At 39.5% G+C, this 20,681-nt stretch overlaps 2 protein-coding genes across 4 annotated transcripts in view; both read right to left on the bottom strand.

Annotated features, from left to right (window-relative positions):
- LOC147797575 (uncharacterized) overlaps positions 1-20,681 on the bottom strand; it is a 49,819-nt gene that overhangs the window by 26,277 nt on the left and 2,861 nt on the right. The window contains exons 1-10 of one of the 3 annotated variants that reach the window (XM_087142199.1): positions 19,932-20,282; positions 19,451-19,765; positions 18,958-19,278; positions 17,744-17,797; positions 17,363-17,482; positions 16,676-16,700; positions 16,088-16,173; positions 15,636-15,758; positions 14,946-15,067; positions 12,489-14,383 (exon numbers count right to left, since the gene is read on the bottom strand). In XM_087142199.1, coding sequence (XP_086998325.1) covers positions 14,105-14,383; positions 14,946-15,067; positions 15,636-15,758; positions 16,088-16,173; positions 16,676-16,700; positions 17,363-17,482; positions 17,744-17,797; positions 18,958-19,278; positions 19,451-19,765; positions 19,932-20,010 — 1,524 coding nt within the window. In that variant the 5' untranslated portion in view covers positions 20,011-20,282 and the 3' untranslated portion in view covers positions 12,489-14,104. Of the gene's footprint in view, positions 1-12,488; positions 14,384-14,945; positions 15,068-15,635; positions 15,759-16,087; positions 16,174-16,675; positions 16,701-17,362; positions 17,483-17,743; positions 17,798-18,957; positions 19,279-19,450; positions 19,766-19,931; positions 20,283-20,681 lie in introns of those variants that run through there. The other 2 variants (XM_087142200.1, XM_087142198.1) reach the window with 2 other exon arrangements.
- On the bottom strand, positions 5,432-9,526 carry LOC147797576 (uncharacterized). Its single transcript, XM_087142205.1, has 5 exons — positions 9,111-9,526; positions 8,726-8,750; positions 7,938-8,029; positions 7,709-7,770; positions 5,432-7,313 (listed from the first exon to the last, which is right to left on the bottom strand). Exons 1-5 carry the CDS (start codon positions 9,244-9,246, stop codon positions 7,110-7,112), a joined length of 519 nt encoding a protein of 172 aa, XP_086998331.1. The 5' UTR covers positions 9,247-9,526; the 3' UTR covers positions 5,432-7,109.

Genomic DNA, 20,681 nt, shown 5'->3' with positions numbered 1-20,681 from the left:
ACAATGTCACTTTCAAAACAATAACCTACGCAAAATAATTTAATATTTCTTTTGGCTGGGGATGGTGATGGGGCTCTGTGGGGTGTATGGTCTCAACAACCCCAACTGTAGCATTATATCAAACGTTGCATTCGGTAGAGGAGAACAGGCTTAGACTTGTAATCGTTCATACCCAAGTTGTCTCCGTTTCCACAGAACAATGGTCAGAGTGAGAAACAGCAGAGATGTAACTACGACAGAGACTGCAATAAGGATCACAGTTGACTTCTTCCGTCCTGCAGATTCTTAGATTGATAGGGAAATGTATATGGATTTGGAATTTGTGTATATTTGAATTTATGCAATTTGTAGTCAAACAGCATATTTTAAATTTCCGCAGTGGCGCGGAGAATGGTCGTCGTTTTTTCAAGTTAATGTTTGAATCACATAATAAGCACATACACTGTAGTATGAGTATTTTATTTGGACAAAGACCAAGCAGCAGATCTGAAATCAATTATTTAATGGAAAATGACCGAGTAATCAAATGTTCACAGTATTCCTTTTTGGCTACCAAAATGCACAATTGTTTTCATTGATAGTGTACAAACTTTGCAACCAACAAGCAACATAGCAAACTCTTTCAAACAAAATTCAGTTCGATGAACTGCATTCATGTAATAAGCTGTAGAAAAAGTCCCTTACTGTATTAAACACAAGGAAAATGGAAATATAAATATGGCAGAAAAGATGACTATGCACAAATGTAATTAGGAAAACAAAATACCGAACAGCGCATCTCTTCACACCCTGTAAACAAAGCATGAATTCATCCAATTTCTTAATCACAGCTGCAGAACTGTGCTCTACCAAAGAATCGTTTTCTACAAAAGAAACCAAACACAACTGACTACCCACCTGGTGACGTCACACTATTACCAGGGATGGAAGCCACAAGAACTCTCCGCCCATGCGTTATGATACAGCGAATGTTCGGAATACGGCAAGAGAGAACATCGGATTAAAGTAGATTGGGAACTCGGCGTGAGGGAGGTGCGCTTTTACTTAGGGTATATTATCAGGCATCCAATTGCAAAGCTCACATTCGATTTCCCCATATTTGCTTTCCTCATTGCTTCAAAGTATGTTTTTACGTTTGGGAAAGTACGATGGTTTTTATCGTGTGTTATTAACCTTTAATTTGTGGACCTCATGTGTCCACTTGTCTGATATTGCCAGCAGGCTTGCAAAAGCCTGTTAGTTAGCGACAGTGGATAGTCGGGTGTTCGAGAATCGTTTGTCTTCAAGAAAACCTTCAAATGAGAACTGCTCAAGAACTGAAATTAAACGAAGTGAAACGTCACTAGTGATTCTCTTCCAGTCGTATCCTTAGACAAAGGTAGGGCCACAGACACGGAGAACCTTCAGAAAAATAATCAAAATAAATCTGCCTGCTTTTTGACCAATCAGGCAAGTCATGGAAGACAAGGTTTTGTATCCCTTTGGCAGTGCACGTGAGATTCCTTCGTTGACCTATCTGAATAGGCAGCACTACCAGCGTACTGCCTGTGTTGTGTAGTCCATTAAATGCACCCGATTTTTCTGTCATTTCGCGGTACCCACTTCAAAACTAATGAAAATTCACTTGTGCATAGTTTGAACTGTGGAAAATTCACTAGTTGATGTTGTCATTGTAACAACAGGGTACAAAGGGGGAAAATCCGGTGTTAAATTTGTCGTATTCTGTGCAAAACTCAATTCACTTCCTCACTGCGGGAAGGCGAACAGGTAAAATTGTAACAGAAATGCAATCAAATCACAAAAAAGACATATATAATATATATAATATCCTTTGACTGTGAGAGTCGCCTCTTCAAACGCCTCCAGCAGCTCTTCCAGGGTAGCCAACCCAAGAACGACACCATACCACCTTCAGGGTAATGGACAGTGCGAGAGACTGAATAGAACCTTACTAGCCATGCGGAGGACCCTCACCACAAAACAAAAGGCAAACTGGAGGGACTATCTTCATCAGATGGTGGTGCGTGCGTAAAACTGTACAACCAATGCTGCAACAGGATTCTCCTCGTTTTTTTCTACTGTATGGACGATCCCCCGCCTACCAGTTGACGCTACCTTTGGGATGATCCAACAATTAGAACCGGGTGCGGAAGATCACAACCAGTTCGTGAGGTAATGGAAGGCACAAATGGAAGAAGCTAACTCCATCGCAGAGAAACATCCAGCTAATTCTACTGGAAGAGGAAGACGATATCATGACCAGAAAGCCAGCAGTTCTGTTCTTCACTCTGGAGACCGAGTGCTTGTGCGTAACTTTGGACGGCATGCAGGACTGGGTAAACTCATTTCGTACTGGGAGGATCAAGTGTACGTGGTTGTCTGGAGGAAGGGAAAAGACTCGCCCGTCTACGAAGTGAAAGCTGTGAGCGGCAAGCGTCAAAGTATCGAGTCATACACCGAAATCTTCTCCTTCCATGTGCTAGCATGCGGGCTAATGTGGACCCAGAGCCAAGTCGTTCCCCGACCCAGAGGCGTGCGCCTAGATCGACCCACAGTCCACCTGTCACAACAGTGCAGCCTCGAGTGAGTGATGACAGCTCCGACGATGAAGAGCCTCTTGTGATCTGCCTCCCCTTAAATCAGATAGGTGGTAACCCAGGTGACCAGGTCAGGAAGACTGTGTTAAATCCCGGTGCCACTAGATGTATCGCCAGCAGATGACCCGATCTGTTATCCACCCTCCGTTGGGCGTGGAGCATTCGTTGTTATAACCAAGCGGGATAAGGACCTCATAATAGGTGACAATTTAAATACTGAAGCACAGGATAGCATTAAAGAAACAACCGATGAGTCCAGCTCTTAGACAGCAGTTCTCGATGAACTCCTGAGGTACCCAACCAAACTGCACAACAACCCAGCCACAGCCTGAGCTAATAGCCCCCCCCCGGGAGGTCGACCGGGCAGAGAATATGTTATCCCCAAATGCGATTCCAGTATGCCGGACATGGGGACCCTCGCATCAACCCATGAACCCTCGCATCGCAGCTATCCAAAGTGGTACTGCACCTCCCTGGGAAATACCAGTGAGTGGAATGCCGTATGCCGTGACCCCGCCAAGTTCAAGTCCTCCCGCACCAAGTTACATGCACGCCCCACCAATGATGTCGCTCAGCTGGAGGTGGACCCACTGGCCACAGCAATCAAGTATGGTTCCTCGAGGGTAAACATTTGACGAGTCATCAGCCAGTAACATCGTCTGAGAGAATCACTGCGCTGTGTACCTCGGAAGACTTCGTCGTCAAGTAGCATCGATGCAGGGGTTACCCTTCCCCAGCCAACGAGCCTAGACGAGATTCACAGCCGTTAGATGAAGACTTTACTGTGCTTGCCATCCAGTTCCAGCCCATTTCGCCAACGATCTTGGACATCGGGATCAGAAGATGACGGAATTAGTTACTCCATGGGCCCTGAATCTCAACAAGCTGCTCTGTCGCGGAGAAACGACTTGGTAACTGATGAGCGACAGGCTCCTGAAATGGACCTTGCATGAACTGTGTCTCTGATGAATAGGACTCGATTTAGTAATTATAAGTGAATGTTGAAAGCATTATTTCTTTTCACAGGGGCGAGTGTGGAGGTCATGGAAAATAGTTACCCCTTTTTTTCATTGTTACCCTCCCCCTTCTCTTATAGTATTCTGGTCCAGACTGTTTTGCCCGGAGGGGTAATAGATCAACCCATGTCACTGGGTTGCCACAGGTGCAGGGCCAGGAAGCTGGCAACGTTCATTGTTCTCCATGCAATGATCCTACCATCACATGTCACAGTTTTCACATTATTAAAGTTTGTCTTTATTCCTGCACTCCTGACTGTACCTCCATTATTTCCTACTGGTATGTAATCTCTTTTCGCTTTTATTAAAGTGAATTAATAGCAAGGAATGTACGTTATTTAGTAAATCTGGACAATAGTGAAGTCAGTGTAATAAATTCAATTAAATATGAGAAATAAATGAAAGTTGTCTAGTTTGGAACCCTTATTACGCTACTGAGTGGAAGAAGTTCAGCAAAGTTAAGAGTTCCCATGCTAAATTAGTACACTAGGGGAACTCCACTGTACTGAAGTTAGATGTATTGTGATGTCCCAGACCTATTTCTGATGTCTTTCCAAATGTGAAGTATTCTTTCTCTGAAGAGAGCTGTTCATGTATAAGGAATTCTCCAGATCAGAAATGTTGAGACATTTGTATGACTTTACTTGATTGCCTATGGGAGTCGAGTAGAATGTAGAGAAATGCAGTATTTTTGAGATGATTCTCCAAGCTTTTAGACATGTTTTTCTAGATTTTGGGAAACACTGTGTATTCAGAGGTACACATAGGCAATGTATTCCCCTTCTATTTGCAATACTGCTCTTAGCACAAAGGAATTTAGGAACCCACAGGGACCAGCTAAGACCATGCTGTGGCCTTGTGTGAGTCATGTTTCCCCAGCCCAGCTAATTCTCAACTGTTTATTGCCAGGGACAGTAGGGCTGTGCAATGCTGCAGTGACATATGCTTTCCAGGAGAACTGCACCTTTGTTGTATAAATTCAATCACGATTATAGTTGTCAGAATGGCTGTGTGATGCTAAACTGTGACTCGCCTACATGTACCTGTATGTTTGTAGTGCTGATATAAGTTTTAGCAAGTATCAATATAGTGATTATTAATATTTGGTTATTAGCGACAAGTTTATCTGAAGAGTACAGGACAATAGCCATCCAGTTAGTGGTTTCAAACTGCTATTAGAACTTCGATTTTAATGTGGTTGTGTTGTTCAGCCAAAAGACTCTTTTTGTTATTTTCTGAAAGACACGTAGCCCAAGAGTTGTATTTTACAAATTGTTTAGTGTCTCAACAAATTAAACTAATTGAAAAACAAAGTAATTGTGAAACATCCATCGTCCTCCATGCTACGATCCTACCAGCACATTAACGTTTGTCTTTCTTCCTTGACTCCTGACTGTACCTCCAGTATTTCTTACATGATCATGAACGTTTAATCATTTTAATGTGACTCCCGCAAGCACCATTCCTGGTTGCCACGCAAGTTTCACATTTATACTGGCCTTTTGAGGGAATAAAATGGAATGCCCTTTCCCAGACGAAAGCTTTTGCTCATTTCTGTAGACGAGAGTTATTTTCTTAAATCTGTTTTTCATAGTTTGTCACCTGGTACGTCAGGATATGCCTTCGAGGAAGCATGGTCTCCTGTATCAGTTATTGAGCCGAATACACGTCCATGTCACCCACAGCAAGAAACCAACCACTCTGGCACCACGCGACATCTGGCGACGATTATTTTGTGGCGGCCAAGACGCCGCTTTGGGTTATAATGACGACTTGTAAAACTGTTTTAAACACAGTCTGATCCTTTAAGGTGCAGCAGGAAAATAACATTTTATTTTCAACCCTATTAAGTAATTCAGACTGGATATGGTTCTTTATCTCCATACAAAATGTAACTGGTATACATCATAACTTCTTTGAAATATGGGTGAAATCCGCATAGCTGTAGGCCTAATTCACAATACAATTCCTGACAGTTTCCAACATGCCTAGTTTTAATTTACTTTTATTATGCTAATGTAGTCAGTTTTGGCATCTGACTCCACTTTTGGCCTTGTAAAATAGTGTTTAAATATTTAATGTTAAAAGTTTCCTTGATTAATTCTACTTTTAATTGAAATTAATTAATTAATTAATTCTAATTTTAATGATGCTTGGTGTTTAAACAGTAATGCTACTTCACAAAATAATCTTCAAGTTGTTCAACTTGCCATGATGCCTTGGAGTTTCAGTTTACTTTCATGTACCAAGTTTTTGCAATAAAATTTGTTTTTGGTCAACAACGTAAAAACACCTAATATATACAATGGCCATATGCGAAGCATGTTTGTGGTCGGGGTCGCCAAGCCACGCAGAGCTCATATTCAAACATTATCAAAACAAGTTTTTAAGTTTAAACGCATTACGACTGACATTGTGTGTGTGATTTTTGTAGGTCAGAGTTGGAAGGGCGCTACCGACTCAAAATGAAAAACGCCCAACCAGTAGTAAAATTAGAAGTATGTTTTTTGGCCGTGATCGCTTATCGCAGAAACAATAAGAAAAGCAAGTTTGTAAGTTTAAAGGCGTTGCGACTGATATTATTTTTCACACAGGGGGCGCTGTTTGTTGGTCTTTCAACTCATATTTCAATCTTTGTTGCTAGCCTTTTTTGTCTGTCTAAGGTTTTTGAAGGTCAGAACTAGAAGGTGGCTACTGACCAACATCTCTTTCCCCAAGTGTGTATTACTGAGTACGGTGTAAACAATATACAAACTGTACGTAGGCCTACTTCTTACAGAGATAATTCAATAAATTCAACTTCGGTGAAAACATCATCCGGGCATGAACTTCGTGATTAGTGAGTTTAATTTGAACTGTTGAAAGCAGACATTGTCCTACATATGCAGCTATAAATTTCAATACACTAGCTTTATGACGCATTTCAATCTTGTATATTGCAACGGCTCGATTACATTTCTGTTTCTCCTTATCGAGACGTAAAGTCCTACGAGAGTTATTGACTTAGACAAATAGGCATTCACGATCAGTGCTTCGTACATAGGCCTTAGTTCATGTCGTGCACGGTCAGTTTTTAGTCAGTATTTTCCGCCTCTGAAGGCACTAGGGCAAGTATTCGTCACGTTTGAGTTGTGTACATATCGCAACGAATTTCTTTTATTTAATCACAATATACTGAATAAAAACATCTCGTAATTTGGACATTTTCTGGTCAATATAGAATATATTATATATACTCGATATAGTTTTGCCATCTAAACGAAAACTCTAAATTTCTAAGCACCGTTCACCATTGGAAGGGACTCAACTTTTTGTCACCGTCTCAACTTCATAGAAGCAATCTCTGCGCATTTGTGAGCTTATCGAAGATAAGGCTTCATATTTGTTGTGCTTGATACCTTTTGGAGACTTGCTTATACGCAAGACTGGAATTAAGTATGCTATCCCCACAAAAGAGAAGGAGGCGTTTATCACAGAATGATCAGACGGGAGCATTCTACTTTTCGCCCTCTCCCTCTGGCCCGTCGATCTTGTGCCCATTCTCCCCTAGATAGGTGGAATATTCTCTAATATGGATCAACTGCGACGGTACCAGGTACTGGTCGATGTCTTCGTAGTGTGCAGGAGGCTGGTAGCGAATGGGCGGGATTTCAGGTGGGTGTGGCCTGGTGTTTTTGATGTCTGGATCAACCAGGATTTCCTAAAAGTGCACAAGTTTTAGAAATGATCAGAGGATTCGATACAACACGAGAAGCCCGATACTGATACCTATGACAAGCAATTCGAATCACTGTGACGCAGTAGCCTACTTAGAGGATATCGATCTTGGAAAATCTCAAGACTCGCTTGTGACGTCCCTGTTTTTGTTATGAATAATATCGAGTCTATACATAGAATCATGTTAGTAGGCTATAAGATGAATGCATAACTGTTTTGGACGTTCCAGTAAATAATACCATTAGAAACTCCATTGACCTTTAAATGATATGAACTTCCACAGTGTGATTCGTGAAATTCCGGGATGCATTTTCGAAACTTTAAAGTTGAAAGTTTAAGTTAACATATATCAAAATTTGACCAATGTCATAAGCTTACTGTGTGAGGCTGCTGACTGCTAGCAGTGGGTATACCAGCTGCAGTTTCTACGACCCTGAAATCTGATTTGACAAAGCAGGCAAAAACTCTAGCATCTCCAAAATGACCAAACGTTCACCCCCCATTGATGACCTTATCTTTACTTCTGCCATTAGTTTAAAACAGCATGTTCGTGTATACAACGAGTTAACACGACCGTTATTTACAAACAAGAATGTTACAAGTTTACCTGGTGATCCTATGGTTGTTTGATAATGGGCTGAACTCACTGGGACAATGAGACTGTCGGTACTAGTCCGTCTGAACCTCACCTCGACAGGCCTAAAATGGCATGCACATGGGAAAGATATTTCAATTGGATTCTTTTGTCCTTCATTAATACGGCTTTTTCAGAACGTTGCTGTAGAAATAGTTTGTTTATTGATTAGGTCTTTTTTACATTGTGACTGAAAACTCTCAATCAGGCTAAATACAAAAATTCCGATAACCCCTGTAACGTAATACAGTGATTTTCCTATACTTTACACCGATCAGCAAAGTTATTTATAAGCCGTATTGGTACAAAACGTTTTAATAGTTATAGGCAATTTATGTTATACTTATTGATTTTGTAGTATCAATTGAAGATACATGTCTTACCTTGCATCTACTATAAGGTGCAACCTGGGCTTTTAAGTGTATGTCACTATTAGTTCATGTATTATCTGCATGCAAGGATTCACTCACATGAACATTACTGTTACTAGTTTCTACACAAATAGCAGTATCAAAAAGTGAAAGCGCTGACGTTTTGTTCTTTAAAACTGATGCTACTGAAAATGAAATTGTAAGTGAGACTAAAAGAGCTACCCTACTGCAAACACAAAGGACAGCTTGAACATAAATAAATACTGGTCTCATTACATGTATGCTATACCGTTGTGCTTTGCCTTTGAGCATTGCGAAATCACGAATTTGCCCTTGACCATTGTGAAATCAGGAAAGCGTAAGTTGACATTTATTGTTTTTGTTACTTACCGGTTTGTATTTCTCAAAGTGTCACCTGCAAATCAAAACAAGGAAGACGATATTTGTTTAACCATGCTACCACTTGTACTGCATTCTCTTAAATATAAAATTAATTACCGACTGTTTGAAGTTTACGTATGACTCATTGCGGTAACCCTCTTCCAAAAGGGGAAAAATCGTCTACCCCCCTAAAATTGAAGAAATAAAATCTGTCTTTAAATTTCTTTGAATTACACAAATAGTCAGTGATTATTTGCAGAGGCATTAGCAGATTCGCAGAGTGACAAAGCAGAGAAAAAGCAGCGGCAACACCAGAAGTTGCTTGGCAATAAATATTGTGTACACACCTGGGACCTGTGGGAATAGACTAGGGCTCGAAGCCGAACATACTTACGCTGTCTGCGTCTCCAAACGACAATTGTCAAGGCGATCAACAGGAGAAATGACACTGGGACGGCATTTGCGATGAAGATCATAGTCCATTCGGTCGTCTCCATGGCATCTGCATTTAAAATGGAGAAATCTATCATCTGTCCTTGTGCATAGCAAAGGCATCGCGAGCTCAAAATTAGAAGAGGTGAAAAAGAGAGCAGAAGTTTACTGACTAGAATAACTTTATCTAGGCTTGTAAGACATCTTTACAGGTTGATTGTCGAGAACGAGTAAAACTAGGGGGCGCTAGAATTCCAAGATTTGCGGGTGCTCAACCGTATTCACAACTTCATATTACTATTGAGAACAGGATGAGGAAAGTGCTGAGTTTAGGAAGAGCCCTCCTCCACAAAATACCAAAATAGTTGGTTAAAGAAACATTATCATTCCTTGCCGCTATACCGAGGAGCATTACGTCGAGCAAAATCAAAGTAAATCTATTGTAATTTCTCTGTTGATGCAAAATTCAGATTGTCGGTATATATCGGCTGAACAAATGAAAAATCAGTCCCCTCGTCTTTGGTGTGGGTTTTACAAGGTCACATAAAACATGTTTGAAAACTTGTAGCATCGGATCAGATCTTGTCAGATCCTCATATTATAGGAAATACAGCCAGCAACGAGGCAATCCAGAGTAATCTAATCATATGAATTATTCTGCAGCTGATTATGTAAATGGTAACATATCCATTTTTGATAACATTTCTCAACTGAATATCAACGAGGAGTATTGCCGCCTGACATTTGTCCTTGAACAAGTTTGAGTAACCTTTGTATTTTCATATTTCATCAGAATTATTCTGAAAGAGATCTGCAGTTGTACATTCGCTCTAAAGATCAACTTATAGTGTCAACAAAGTCTCTGAATTTTTGTAATGGAAACATTAATGACAAGATATCGATTTACAAACCAGAAAGAAAGAGGAAATATTCAAACTTTGTCAATCTCATGTGTTCATGTCTTTTCAGAACATTCCGAGTTACGGAGTCAACATTTATCAGAAAGGTTGTAAATAACAAATGTGTTTTGCAGAAAAACCTTTGTGTGTGCTCTGCCTCGCGTTTTGATTTTGTTTTGTTTTGTTTGCTTTCTCTTCATTGACATTGGAGTTAGAATAACCTCCTGCTTAATGTAGCAAAGAGAACACTCATATTCCTTTTTAACACTACGAGCTAGAGCAAGCAATAACCTAAAGGAGATCTTTTTCTTTGAATCGTGCTTAGGTCTTGAAAGATCAGGCACTGTCTTGTGGAACAACGAAAAGGTATCTTCGTATGTGGTATGCATATAAAACCAAATAAAGCAATGATAGAAAGAGAGCGAGTATACATCAAGGGTTTCTAAAGGTACGAAAAAGATTAAAAAAACAAAACTGAGCATGGAAAAAGGCAGCCAAACAATCATTAAAAATTATAAAGCAAGTTCGTCTGGATAGCTGAAAATAAACTCACTTGGCGTTCTGATTGTAGAATCTGGGGAATTTCTTGACGGCTGAGCAGTTGACTTCTCTCTCCTCCCATCTTTCGATGTTTGATTCAGGTTAAATTATACAGTTTGTCAAATAAAATGAGTAACCTTTTACTTAAGTTTGCAGGTGATTCAAGAGGGAGAAATCGAACATTAAGGAAACTCCTGTTAAATTAAGTCATTATCTATTCAAAAGCTGTTCCCCTAAACTCTCTTCAATAGTTTTCCGGTTGTCCTATGCAAAACCTCGAAACAGTAATCTCGTCAAATAGACGAACTCATTTCATCAAGTATTGCGGTAGCAATTGTATACATATCATTGGTTAGCATCGACGTATTATTTTTTCGATTCTTTGCTGAGCCTATATTATGTCAATCATAGATATTTTCTATTAAAAACCAAACATTTGCAGACTGAATTTATTTTCATGCTTTTAATGTTCACTTTTTTAGTTTTTATGCTGGAAAGAAACGTATTCAGTACAATAAAGCAAAGCCAGTGAAGAACAGAGGACGATTTTTATTAGAAGGTGCTATTCGTGCAGGCTTTTTATTTGCTCTATCGCAGATCGCTTATCGCAGATTATATAGGCCCCGAATATCGATCACTATCTGTGAAAGATATCAATAAGTCATGATGATACAGAAATCAAGCTGGAGCCAACACTGCCAGACATTAACAGAACTTTTGGGCTTTAAGGCTATCGTGTTTACTTCGTCCATAAAGCAATACTGCCTAAATCATTGTTATCCAAATTGGCTCCCAGAAGGTGTTTAAAAATTGCATCGTTTTCAACAAGTTCGTTGTTCATTTCATTTCACTTGTTTTATTTCTGTGCAATGTATTGTTTATAATGCTCTCTTCCACATTTAGCAATGACTGCCTGATTTTTGAGCCACTCGATGTCTGCACCAGTGCCGTTGAGGCACAGTGGCATCGTCTTGCCGTTAGTTACAGCTGCTTCACATTCCAACTTTACATCCTCTCCCTGAACCACCGTCACAATCGTTTCTAATAAAAGAAATAGTACAAACATCAGTCTTATGACCCTTGGATTTCATTTTGCTTAGGAGGTATCACTTTGTGAAAATCGCGATCATGTTCTTACCAAAAGATTGCTCTCAAAGGAACATCAGTGTAAGTAAAGTTCATAGTTTCTCCGTGGGAGCTACTGTAAACTGCCCCCTGTTCACGATTTAGTGTATCTTGTGTTTAGGCCTACGATTTCTAAGAACCTGCAGAGCCTCTGACTAGCTGCATACCGTCCAGTTTTTATTTTGTAGTTGGCTGTGACCTTCATGTTAAACCTCTATTCAAGTATGGATCATTTATAAAAAGTATAAATAACATATTTTGGCTACTTTCACTTACCACATGAAGTGTAAAACGTGAAATTCATCAAGCACACAACGATCAATGTGTACAGTTGCCTCATGTCAGAAGAGAAAATCAGTAACCAAATCAGTGAGGCAAACGTGTTACGAGACAAGCTTCGTGTGATACAAGCGTTGGGGGGGAAACGGAATTCAAAGTGAAACTAAAAGTACTGGAGATTCATTTGACAACATGCATCGACGAATTTGGAGACACTCGCTTCGGCGTGTAAAGGATCCGCATTGCCATAGAATACTGGTACACAATGAAGAGCATTGGTAAATAACGCTGAAATTAGAAATTGGACGCAGTAAGGTCGAAACCACTTGCATTGGCCAGCGTATCCGGTACATGATAATACACAATTTGTATTGATTTCCTTTTCAAGTTGATATCTGTTGGCCTGTATGGACGGAAATACTTAACATGTACGTCCGGAGCAGGCATCTCTCCTGTTTAAATGTACCATTCCAGTTACGGATATTCCATCTGTAGCATTGGTTGTTTCAAAGTGTTTATTCCAAATGTTTGTGCCCAATAACACTGTAGTATTCCGTATGCATTTAGCCATACATTATCCAGTCCAACCTTTTATCAGTGTTTACAGGTAAACTGATAATCATTATACAGTTATCATTGAATTATGGGGTTTGTTTATTCTTTGGGGTGTATGAAGTATGTCCCTCATAAGTAAAGAATGAGCCAACCGAAACACTTTATCTCTCTTTGTTCACCCTAAGTGAAAGTGCGGCATTCAGTTCTGCATCAAACATCTGTTAATTAATGTGAGCTAACACAAAGCACTAGACGTTTTGCATGGTAGCCATCAGACAGGCCAGCTCATTTGTTCCACACAGGGAAACCTTCTTTGTGCATACCGTATGGAACAAAAACATTGGCCTGCAAGATGGCAGCCATGCAAACCCACATATCGATAATACAACTCCACGGAGCCATTGTGCACTGTCTGCTTGTCTCACTGAAATCTATACAAGACGAGGTGGCGCCCCGTTAGAGGGACATAGTTTCAGATTATTCTCACCGGAAGGAAATTTCGTCACAATTGTTAATACTGCACCAATTTATTTCTACATGCGATCTACTGTCATACATGCTAGGCCTAAAGTGTGAAGATAAATATACGCACAGAGCAGGAAGTAATAGCATTACATGTATGGGGACTTGGCGTAGTATTACTCGATGTGAGTCCCACCATAATCACATTGCGTTGTGAAACTCTATGTAAACACAGGACATACAGCCATAATTGTAATGCACTACACAATCTGTGTTGAAACCCTTACTGAGCGCTTTGCTTTATCTAATTAATACCTTGCATTATGATGACTCAGTTTTTATTGTACGCGGTTATAATGCACAACCCCACTACAAATAGTACTCTATTCGTGTATTTTAGTTTTAAAATGTAATTAATATTACATGTTTGTTTCTTAAATGCATTTAATAATGGTAAATGGATTTACTTATTTGTTTCGAAAGAAAATACAAATAGAACTAAGTCTAAAAAAAACAATAACAGACATATATCTGCAGTACATTACTCAACTTATGCTACTATCATATAACAGTATTGCATTCAGTTTGATAAATCAGCCTATGGGAATAATTCAGCGAAAGTCACTTAGTGTGTGATACTTGTTTCACATTGTCGGCTTTTTCTGGTTAGTGCTCTTTTATTTTTGAGAACAAATTTCTCCTCATTTAAACTTTAATTAATCCTGTCATTATCCTACCTTGTTGTTATGCATGAACAGTTCAGTTCCTTATTGAGCGTGCATCATGCATGATAGGAAATACATGTACAGTGTCGTTTTTCTAGTCAAACCAAAATCTGGACAAACTATCATTTGGACAATTACAATTTCATGTAGTATTAATGCTTCAGCTATAGCGTTACATGTTTTTGAAGCTACAATTTCATGGATTTCCTGTAGTTTCAACACGACCAGCACCTAGAAATTATTTTTGAACCATTTTCCATTGAAAAACTGGAATCGGCAACTTATCTCTTGAAAAGAAAATAAATTTACAGTTAGGTGTTTGAACAACAGGCTATGTTATTGCCTTTATTCCAAAAATAGATGAGGAAATTTCAGTAATACTGCCAATCTCGTTCCGGAGGGGGAATGGGGTTACCACGGAGCGGAATTGGTGGAGCATTCTCCTCATTGCCCTCTGGATCCTCAACACTTTGTGTTTCCTCACCCACACTTGAAGAGTCATCAATGAAAAGGGGCGGGGCTTCACGAGGAGCTGAAGACAGGAGGTACTGGTTGATGTCTGCGTATTGAGTGGGAGGCCGAGCGGGGATTGATGGGGCTGGTGTCGATTGCGTCTTGGTGTGATGGAGGTCGGCGTAGGTAAGGACTTTCTGAAAGGCAACATAGTAAAAGAGAAGAGTTGTGCCGTGAATCAGGCACGAATAGCTATATTGTTCAACCAAACAGGTTTAATGTAACATGACATCGACAGCCTCGACACGGACTTAATTTAAAATCCTCAAGAATCAGGTTGGCAATTTCTGGCATTTTTCTCTTTTAATTCTTTGCTACTTTGGTTTAAATAGCACTCAGGGAACACTGTGGCATGGGTTTTGCCTTTGAACTTTCATTTTTTCTCTAGAAAGTGAAACCTCCACGTAGGACACAACAGATCAGCAATGCTGAAGGAAACAAATCTGTTCTGTAACCTTTGACCTCAGTATACATTATTTCGTTGTGGCACAAGTTTGGATTAAAACAAAATTATGGAATGCAGTGCCAGAAATCGTTTGTTTTAATGTTTTTTAAAAAGAATAATCTTATTTCGTATCAATTTTTTTTATTTTGATTTCTTAGCGAAAGTTACAGATTTGTTTTGGCAATGTTGCCCTGATTTTCGATTTAAAAAAAGGAGGATCTTCCACGCTAAAATGTCAACGAGATCCATCCTACCTGTGATTGGTCACAAAGTGTCGTCAAAGTCACAGTGGATGATTGCTGGCTGCTTGCTCCGGGGACATCGCGTCGCTCGTGGGGTCTGACAGAAATGTCCGTCACGCTATTTCCTATATGAGCTTGGTTCATAATGGGCAGTGCGAAAAGAGAAGTCTGCAAATTAGCACTCATTATGCCACTCGAAATTCAATTCTCTGTTTGAATGAGTTAAAGTGTAGGGTGTAATGCTAACGATCCAGTGTTTCGCATATTAACTGGACGACCCAAAGGTCGACACGACTCAAGCCTTCAAATCCAAGCTCCAGTGGGGTCATGTCTCTGGCTTAATGAAGGAATCTTGTCTTCTGTTTCTTAATGCAGTGGGAGAAGAAATGTATTGTTAACATCCATCTCTTTTTCTCATCAAAGCGAGGAAATGACCCGTAATATGGAGTCTCACCGCTCAGGAAGACCACAATATATAAAAAGGTTTTAAAAGTCAAGTTGCAGGCCCCCGTCTTATATAAATGGCTTTCTTGAAATTCGTTTCTGGATCCACTTTGAAAACCTGTGACTAAAAACACGACGCCAGGAAGCTGTTGTGTAGTATATAGTGCATTGAAACTACACTGCAATATGTGTGCCATAAAATATAGACCAGTGTTGTGGAATTCGTTAATGTGTCATTCAGTGTGATGAAACAATTACCTGGACTGAAACGCCGGACGTTCGTATGGCCTCTGGCCTCCACTCCAGATGACATTGTTGTTTGAGGAGGGTGGCTACACGCAGAGAAAATGTCATTTTCTACATATATGTTTCCCGAGTTTCCTTGAAATTGCGAAAAAGTCATGAATTATCATCAGTAAGAAGTTAAAAATGCAATTTGATATTACATTTGATTGAAATGATAATGAGAAAACAAATCCATAGACCATATGAGTTTGAAACACTATTTTGTCTTACTTAATTTTAAAGGGGGACTTATGGGGAAGGCTAAGAAATTTAAGTAGCATTAAAACTTGCGAAAAAAGGCTTTGAATTGTCTGCTGTGTCATGTTGAATGTTCCGATTGGCGGAACGTATTTCCTTCCAATTACTCCATGATTCCTAGGTAGTTGTTCAATTTGAAAATCCATAAATTAGCAACTTTAGCATACCTGATGCTCCCACGACTGTGTTCAAGGCAGAACTCACAGGGACTGTGGGCCTGGGGGATTCGGTCCTCCTGAAGCGTACAACGGGCCTGAAATAAAAACCGGTAGTAACCAATAACAAGATGAAAATTCAGGAACAAGTCAAACATGGAGAGCAAACAACTGGGTACTTTATCGCCTTGTTTTTTCAACCTTGGGGGCTGGGGTAGATACTCTTTACCTCTGCTTACACTTGAAAACTATGCTGTGCATTTCAAAACAATCTTACTCTCACCTTACAAACTGTGTTTAAAGAAGCCAAATATTATGTGTCCAGTTCCTACCAGCATCAAGGTTTAATTGCTAAACCCTATATCAATCAGTAGGCCTACGCTAAACATGCTCAGTGTTTGAACACGTCTGGTAACAAGGTAACAGGAAGACACTGAGAGCCTTATTTGAAGCGTGTTCTGCAGCAGATATCTAAATAGTGTAAGTAGAAACTGAATGCGCAAATATCAAACATACCACAAACAAGGCCTGTCAAGGCAGGAAAGCCCTATTTGCGTTTGGTTTTGTGTATTTTTTGGTATATTTTCTCATTGTACTTACTCGTGTTCTTCAGTGAGAGTGTCACCTGCAAATGGAAATAGATATAAGTAGACCAATTTGTACATAGGCTAAGTCTGTGTTATAATTCCTGTCAAATGCCTTTATTTTTTAAATACAATTAATTCAGGTAATGTGTTATGAAATACTTCTCTTTATTATTTTAGCACTAGCATTGGGTAGAAATGTATTCTCTTTTAAAAAGTAAAAATTAGTCACTTAAAGGTTGCAGATTTTCCAGTGTTGGTCTTAAGCTTCCTTTTTTTCCGCTGCATAATCTCTTCCCGCTCCATTGTTTCCCCTTTTAGTTGCCTTTCCTTCTATAATGAATATTCATTCGGAAAACCGACTCGGAGGAATGATTTCAAATGTTTGTGATTAATTGTTAAGCACACGCATTACTCGCGCAAAGGAACCCTGGCAACCAGCAAGGCTCAGTTACACAACTATGTTTATTAACACCATCTAGTGAAAGAAAAAAAAAGTTTCAAATTTAATTAATCGGAAACCGTAGCTATTTGGGGTTGAGACGGAACAGCAGCCGGAGCAAACACCGGGGGAGTTTAGAATTAGCATATGTACATAAAAGTAAGAATCCACTATCCGCATGGTAAACACAAAGGCAGCAAAATGATAGCAATATCAACAACTGGGTTATCGGTAATTGTGGATTTGATGATAACGACTTACGTTTTCGTTTCTTCCAGGAGACTATCCCTATAATTACTGCCAGGAGAAGTAAAGCCGTGACACCGATGGCTATGGAGGTTAGTGTTGACTTAGCCTGTCCTGTGGGCTCTTGGAAAGTAGCTGGGAAAACAAAGTGTTGTTTTAAATAGAACACAGGTCAAAATGAAAAAGAAATTAAGAGTGCATACTCACAAAAGGAAACAAGGAAATAAAAGCATTGTACCAAACAAAAATACTGACTCATTAACTATGATCAACTGCTGTTTGGTCAAATACAAACTAATCTGATCAAAGCAAAAACATAAGAAATAAGTCATCCCAACATCTGTCCCTTTAATAAAGGGGAAAAAACACTGAGTTATTACAGCCCCAAAGACTTACTGGCTGTGTGCACGGTTGACGTGGAATCGGTGTCGATGTGTTGTGGAGGCTCAACTGTTAAAAAATAAATTCTCGATATTCTCGATTTTACGATAAACACCCAAGGCAAATTTAATTTTAACGGTGACAAAGAAAAAGAAATCTTAAAATCGTTGGTAATATGCAACAAATCCAAAAAAAGTATAAAGAAAAAAAACGAAGCATATTTAAGTTATTTCAAAATCTGTCAAATTATAACAAAATAAATGTAATGTAAAGGTCTGTTTTTAGATCCGAAGAAGAAAAAAAACCCCAAACAGACACAAAATCTCTAAATAAACACCTGATGAAATAAAGACGGATTCCCCATCTAAATGCAAGGTTTCAACCTTGCCGGTAATAGAGTACACTGTGCGTTTTATAACTGAACACTTACTTGCATGAAATATCGGTTTTTAAAATAATGGTGAATGACAAGGACGTATGCTGCTTGCGTAAACTCAGAGTATTTTGTCAACGTATTAATTTATAGGCCTTAATCTGCAGCATATTTAGTTATTTTGTACATACTATTGGCATTCATTTTGGTTGAAATCATAAACTTAATTACTACAGTCAAGGAATACAGGAAGAGCCACCAACATAGGGCTGGATAGCTCAGTTGGTAGAGCATCGGCACGGTGTTCTGGAGGTCGCAGGTTCAAATCCCGCTCCAATTAAATTCTTTGTTCACGTTTCTAATCGTTAGTAAGTACCTACTTAGTTTTGCTGTATAGTTTGTTTCATGATTTATGTTCAAAAAGCTGCATCTTCTCTTTTCACTACTTTCCATGTTGTATCGTGTAATTGGGGCGTGATCCCTGGCTATATGGTGCTTCAGGTTAAATGGCTTCTGGCTAGCACCTCCGAACGGAGGTATTGGCAAACGGGAAAAGCCTTTCACATAGCTGGATAGCTCGGTTAGTAGAGCACGGGTACGGCGTTTCAGATGTCGCAGGCTCAAGTTCTGTTCCAGTCAATTTCTTTGTTTATCTGTACAACTTTATTCAATTTAGATTAGGGTTAGAATGTACTTCATTTGTGCATCGGGCAAACAAAAACTGCCAGAATGGCAGGTAATGCCCAATGAGAATCTTCTTAGGTGCAAGAATTTGTAAAAAAGAGCAGAACACTTGCAAAGGAGAGTATATGTTTATATGGAGAATCAACGCTGAATAAAATCGAAGAAAACTTACCTGCGCCTTGTTGGCCAATCAGGCGAATCGTGAAAGACGCATTCTTTTTTAGCCCTATTGCCGTACACGTGCAATTCAAATGCTGTCCTCTCTGAATAGACGACACGACAAGCGCACTGCTTGTGTTGTACAAGTTCGCCCCAATAACACTTGTTGTCTCACTGGTGTCCTTTCCATCAAAGCTCCAGATGATCTGTGCAGGTGGTTTGGTATCAGTGGCAAGGCAGGTAAAGTTGTGAGTGGTGCCTGTCGGGATGAACACATCGCCTCTCAGAAAGTCCTTCGATGAACTGTTCAAGATGTATACAGCGTCGGGGTCAACTGTAGAGAATAACAATGATGCTGGCATAAATATTAATTTCAAAGTTCATATCTGTACAAAATACTAGGCAATGTGTTTATAACTTTCGATCTTACTGTAGATTCCAGTGAACACTTCAAAACTAATGGAATGTTTAACGGACTTTATTGTTAGTGTGTTGCATTTGCTTACCATTGACGGTCAAAAAGATATGGCTGGACTGTGTGATGTAGGACTCGCTGACCTGACAGGAGTAATTTCCCTCATCGGCAAAATCAAGATTCCGTATGGTGAGATTGCAGCTCTTCCAGTCATGATGAAACTCATACTTTTGGGAATCCTCAGCTCCGGAAGTCTTGCAAGAATCGTTTGAAATTCCGTCATGTAGCCACTTAAATTTGAGTCTTGGAAAGGCTTTTGGAACACTGTTTACTAAACACTTCAGGGTAGTGTCACCCCATCTGACCCCAACATCCTCCGATAATCCTGTCTCGATGACCAAAATCCCTATAAAAAGAAATGATACTGATTCACACGATCACCGTGATCGCCCAAGCACAATCTTTCAGTGGAAATACAAGATAGGAGGACGGAAAGCGGTTTTCCGTTTCTATCATTACCAGTTATCTCAGTCTATACAAAATCTCTAGTTACTTATTTCACGAACACTTACTCTTTCGCACGATTACTTCAACAGTGTTTTCGTCATGTCCAGATCCAAACATTTTGCAGGTGAACGTCGTCCCATTCATCGAGAGGGGGACATTTGGTATTACCAAGGCCCATGTCTGATTGTCAATAGTCCCTGACAAGTTTGTGACTTGATGGGAACACGAAGCAATTAATGAATCACCCACACTCCATTCAGCATCAGGTCCATCAGATGTGCAAACATTGCTATGTTTAGCAGCAGCTCTGCACTCAATCACGGCCTCATCTCTCTCCAGGACTTCAAGAATCAAGAACTTTGCTTTACCAAAAAAGGAAAGGAAAAACCAGTTTTCATATCTTAACTGTTGCTGTATTACTTTAAATTTTTTACAGTCACGCTTCCGTTTCTTTTAAAAATCTTCTGAAACTTAATTCAGTGTAACTTTATGTCTTAAGTCTGTTGTTTGGAAAGGTGCCAAGTGTTCCTCAATATATCATCGATCAATCACGAATTATTTTACAAAATGAAGTGAATCCCAGGATGTCTGTTACGGTTGGGTAACTAATTCAAATTTATATTGCTTTAGTCGGCACCAATATCAATTTTTTTAAATTTATTTCTTCAAAGTTTCCTTTAGCGAACCAGACGATTGCATTGTTTGCCCGTGTGATTTTTTTTTCGTTTCTGTCACGAGGACGGTTATATCGGTTTATGTCTTACCACGTAGTTTTTGCAATGTTGCACTGCGACACTTAATAGGTCATGTGAATT

This window comes from Acanthaster planci, linkage group LG10 (assembly GCF_054643075.1).
Source record: "Acanthaster planci isolate LZ-2023a linkage group LG10, COTS_SCS, whole genome shotgun sequence".
Taxonomy (NCBI): Eukaryota; Metazoa; Echinodermata; class Asteroidea; order Valvatida; family Acanthasteridae; genus Acanthaster; species Acanthaster planci.
The sequence above is the reverse complement of the archived record's forward strand: the minus strand, read 5'-3'. Positions and strand labels throughout refer to the sequence as shown.